This window comes from Austrofundulus limnaeus, unplaced genomic scaffold (assembly GCF_001266775.1).
Source record: "Austrofundulus limnaeus strain Quisiro unplaced genomic scaffold, Austrofundulus_limnaeus-1.0 Scaffold221, whole genome shotgun sequence".
NCBI lineage: Eukaryota > Metazoa > Chordata > Actinopteri > Cyprinodontiformes > Rivulidae > Austrofundulus > Austrofundulus limnaeus.
The window spans coordinates 833,645-838,112 of NW_013952623.1; the positions used below are offsets into that span (position 1 = coordinate 833,645).

Below are 4,468 nucleotides of genomic sequence, written 5' to 3' on the forward strand. Positions count from 1 at the left end.
CTAGCAGCCTCACACCGATGACCTAGTTGATGTCATCATTTACCCAGAATGCTTTGCGTGTAAATAAAATGGCTGCATCCGTGTTAAAATATATATTTTTAAAATTTACCTAACTAAAACAGCCTACAGTATTTTTACAGTCTTTATTTTACAGTTAAAATACATGTTTATCAAATAAAGTCTAATGTTATAATTAATCGGGGATCCCTTTAAATATATCTAGTATGTAGTTTGATTTATTATTTTCTTAAATTTAAATTTGCACTCCACTTCTTTTTAGCTCTTAGTTGCAAAAATCTTTTGTCACAGTAAATTGCTCACACCTGGACAGATGCCTGTTTTTCACAGCTGCCAGCTCTTCCTGACGCACGGTACTGGATGACGAAGCACAGACAGTTGTCACAACGCCTCGTGCTCCAACTCAAACACTTTTCTCCCATCTAAGTGGAATGATCGTCCCAAGCAGGTCACAGGCCACTGTTCAGCTGTGTTTCCACTGTGAAGCTAATTGCTGAGAGAGCATTTTTTTTGCCTTGTGTGTGTGTCTGGATATGATATGAAATCACAGAGGAAGCCATAAACAGAGCAGTAACTGTTCTTTGTGTGACATTTACAGAAGAAATTAGGCTGATGTCTCTCAGCCTCCAGCTGTGGTTGGCAACATGAGACAGAATATTTCCTCCTGAGTTTATCTCAAGTTACAGGATTTAACTGATCATTGCTTTTATCATTTGAGTTGTTAAAACTCCTGTAAAATACCTTTGTAATCAGTACAACTGTTGCAAAACTACGTAGAAAGCTTCCTGATGTGAGATAGATAGAGGAAGGTGATGAAGACTAAAGCGAACTGCTCGAGTGATGACAATTTATTCTGAGTAAGGAATAACCAAAATGGCTGGCTTTTCTTTCAACACCTTTCATAACATTTCACGGAGAAGCCACAAATGTGAACCTGAGAGCTTGAACGACATGAAGTCTGAAGCATCGCTACAACCATTTAGCGAACAGAAACCATAAAATGTGCACACCAACATGCACAGCATTCCTCCAAAACCTGAGGTCGAAACATTTCAGTCTGGGTAAAACTATCGTACCCGGAGGATCGGAACCAGTTGTGGTCTCGGGGAAAGTACAGGACGGAGTATTAAGTTAGCTAGAACAACTCTGAATTTGGTCGTTAGTATCTCGGGCAGTTTTGAGAATTACATCACAGCACATTAGAAAACCACAGAATCAACAACTTAATCTTGGGTCGCCCTTCATTCTGCCTCGAGGCTTGACTGGCTTTGACACACATTTCCAGGGAATCTGGTTGTTCACTTTTTCTTTGGCAGAGACACACAGTGCTACCATAAAATACAGCTGTAGATGTAAACTTTAGTTGTGTCTTTAGGCTCCAAGCCTAAATTGTACGTCGGAAAAAAAGTGTCTTGCTTCTAACCCCTAATAACTGAATGATCTCCAGGACAACACCTTGATTTGTTCAATAACATAGTGATGTTTAAAGTAAAAATAACAGGATTAAGCCTATAAAAAGGCTTCCCTCTTCTTAATTGTTACATTATATCGAGTTATTAAGAATTTGTTATTTGATCCACATTTTGGGCATTCAAACTACCTTAAAGGGATTAGTTGTAACATTAGACTTTATTTGATAAACATGTATTTTAACTGTAAAATAAAGACTGTAAAAATACTGTAGGATGTTTAGTTTTTATCATTTTAAACTAAAAGTTAAAAAAATATGTTACACGGACGGGGCTATTTTATTTACACACAAAGCATTCTGGGTAAATGATGACGTGGATAGGTCCTCTGTGCGAGGCTGCTAGCGAGCTATATCCACCCTGAAGGTTAATCTTGGACAATATCTGATGATCGACTCTTTTAAATGAAACCAGAGAGCGTTGACAGAGAGGAGAAGGTAGAAATGACTCAGCCTGKAACTGAAAATATAGATGGAGGACAACAGAGCTGCTTCATGGAAGAAGAACCTCAGCTTAGCCTGTTAGCTTTAGCATTAGCCCTGATGCTATCACCATATACAGTATATGTACTAGCTCAGCGCTACACATTCTCCTCTCGTCACTGAGGTCCTCCATCCACATGACAGAGAGGGGAACACAAAAATGACTCAGCCTGCAACTGAAAACATGGATGGAGGACCTCAGTTCAGCTTGTTTGTAGAGCTAGCGCTGAGCTAATACATATAGCGTCAGCACTAGCGCAAAAGCTAACAGGCTCAGCTGAGGTTCTTCTTCCATGAAGCAGCTCTGTTGTCCTCCATCTATATTTTCAGTTACAGGCTGAGTCATTTCTACCTTCTCCTCTCTGTCAACGCTCTCTGGTTTCATTTAAAAGAGTCGATCATCAGATATTGTCCAAGATTAACCTTCAGGGTGGATATAGCTTGCTCACATCGATGACCTGTCTACGTCATCATTTACCCAGAATGCTTTGCGTGTAAATAAAATGGATCCGTCCGTGTTACAATATATTTTTAAAAATTTACAAATCTAAACATCCTACAGTATTTTTGCAGCCTTTATTTTACAGTTAAAATAAATGTTGATCAAATAAAGTCTAATGTTACAACTGATCGGGGATCCCTTTAAAGTGAGGCACTAGTATTAAAAAATGATTGATGAGTTTGTAACTCAAATCTCCACCAGAAAACCACAGGAAACACTAACTTTAACGGCTGCCCCATCAGGCTGAGTGATAAAAATGTATAAAAACAACTTTCTGACATTCTTACTGTAGGGGAAGAGGCATTTAAAGATGACAGAGTCTGCTTAAATAAGAAATATGCTGGTATAATTGCAGCTCCCTTTGAATGCTAAACTTTGAGGCTGAATTCATGTTTGGAGTTGTGTGCAGTACAAGTCGACATGGGTGGTCCTTCTTAATTTGTAGGATTGTTTTAAAACTCAAGAATCATCGGTTATTTTACAAGCAACGTGTAAATATCACCTCCAACGTAGCGCTACTGCAGTTATCACATCGATGTGTTGCTGCCGTTGGTAGCCGCTCTTGCTAACAGCCTGAGCTCGTTTCTGTACTGACCGTTCACGCTCCTGCTCCAGCAGGTTGGTGAATTCGTCACTCTTCTTCATGAACTCCCCATGGTTTCTCTTCTCGTCCTCCAGCTTGAACAGAGCCTGTTTGTGCGCCTGCTCCACCATCAGCAGCTGCTCCAGCATCCGTCGATGGGTCTCCCTCTGTTTCTCCACTAATTTATCCAGCTGTGTTGGAAACACAGAAATCATCTTTCTTGTCCAGACTGCAGTGGGCTTACCTACGTTTTTGGCGGTCACTTGTAGACTGCGAAATAGAGTTACCTCTACCATCGGTTTCTCGTAGATGTCTTCCTGGAAGGTGTCAGACTTGCCCTGGATGGCGTCTCTCTGCAGAGCCTGCAGGACATTCTGTGGTGTGACAAAACCATATTTGGCTTCTATCAGGGCCAAGTCGATTTTCTCTGCCTTCAGCACTGTGATCACCTCGTCTCTGGCCTGTGATGGATGACATAAAGGATAAGGTTGATTCATGGGATACATGAAGACATCAGGAAAACAGTCTGATTTGACTAAGGCTGACCAAACAATTGGATACTAACCCTCACCCAGTTCAGGTCTAAAAAGCAAAACATTTTTTGGCATTTTTTAGTAGCATTGATCAGTTGTTCTTTAGGGTATTTGAAGGACTTTTTTTAGACTTGGACTGCCTTTTCACTCATTTTTTTAGCTGACTATTTTCAGAGTCATTCAACTCTGACCTGTGACTCATTTCTCCATAAGAATATTCTTAAACTCAAAGTTTGAAGAACTTATTTAAATTAGGATTTTTGTTGCCAGCAGCCTGTCACAAAAACACAGTTTGTTCACAATGGGCCTCATGCAAGAACATGTTCGTATTCTTCTCCTAAATTTCTCTTACTTTTGTTCGTACAAAGGGTTCGTACGAACATGTCACGTCAGATTCAACAAACTCTTCTATCCAGGAAAAGTGTGTAAATGAGCTGCGTAAACATGATGAATTACACCTGTTTGTATCCAGCTGCTCGTGCACGAGGTGAGGTTATTTACATAATTACCACCCCAAAAAACACCATTTTAGGATATACGTTTCCTGCTCCACATACCAGGACGTGTCCATTCATGAATGACATCGCAAAGTAAAAAAGAAGAACTTTACGAGTTCGGAGATTGAAGTCCTGCTCTCAGAGATGCAGAAAAAAAGTCATTTTTAGCAGCGTCAGCTGTGGAATAAAGGAACTGCTTTAAAGCCGAGGAATAAAATGATGACTGCTGCTGTGTCTTCTGTGGGTCGTTACAGTCACAGAAATAAAAATCTAAATCATATTTACTGTATCTCTCTGTATCCTGCTGTTTTTTTCTTTGGTCAAATATTTTTAATTTCAGTGTAAACAGTGTGTTACATAGGTTCCATTTATTCAGAGGAAGCC

At 39.9% G+C, this 4,468-nt stretch overlaps 1 protein-coding gene across 1 annotated transcript in view; it reads right to left on the reverse strand.

The window, feature by feature from the left end:
- The window catches only part of filip1l (filamin A interacting protein 1-like), a gene marked incomplete at its 5' end in the record, with an annotated part of 82,551 nt that overhangs the window by 77,114 nt on the left and 969 nt on the right, over positions 1–4,468 (reverse strand). Inside the window, 2 exon segments of the mRNA XM_014019446.1 lie at positions 3,067–3,245; positions 3,342–3,515. Of these exon segments, the coding sequence (XP_013874900.1) occupies positions 3,067–3,245; positions 3,342–3,515 (353 nt within the window).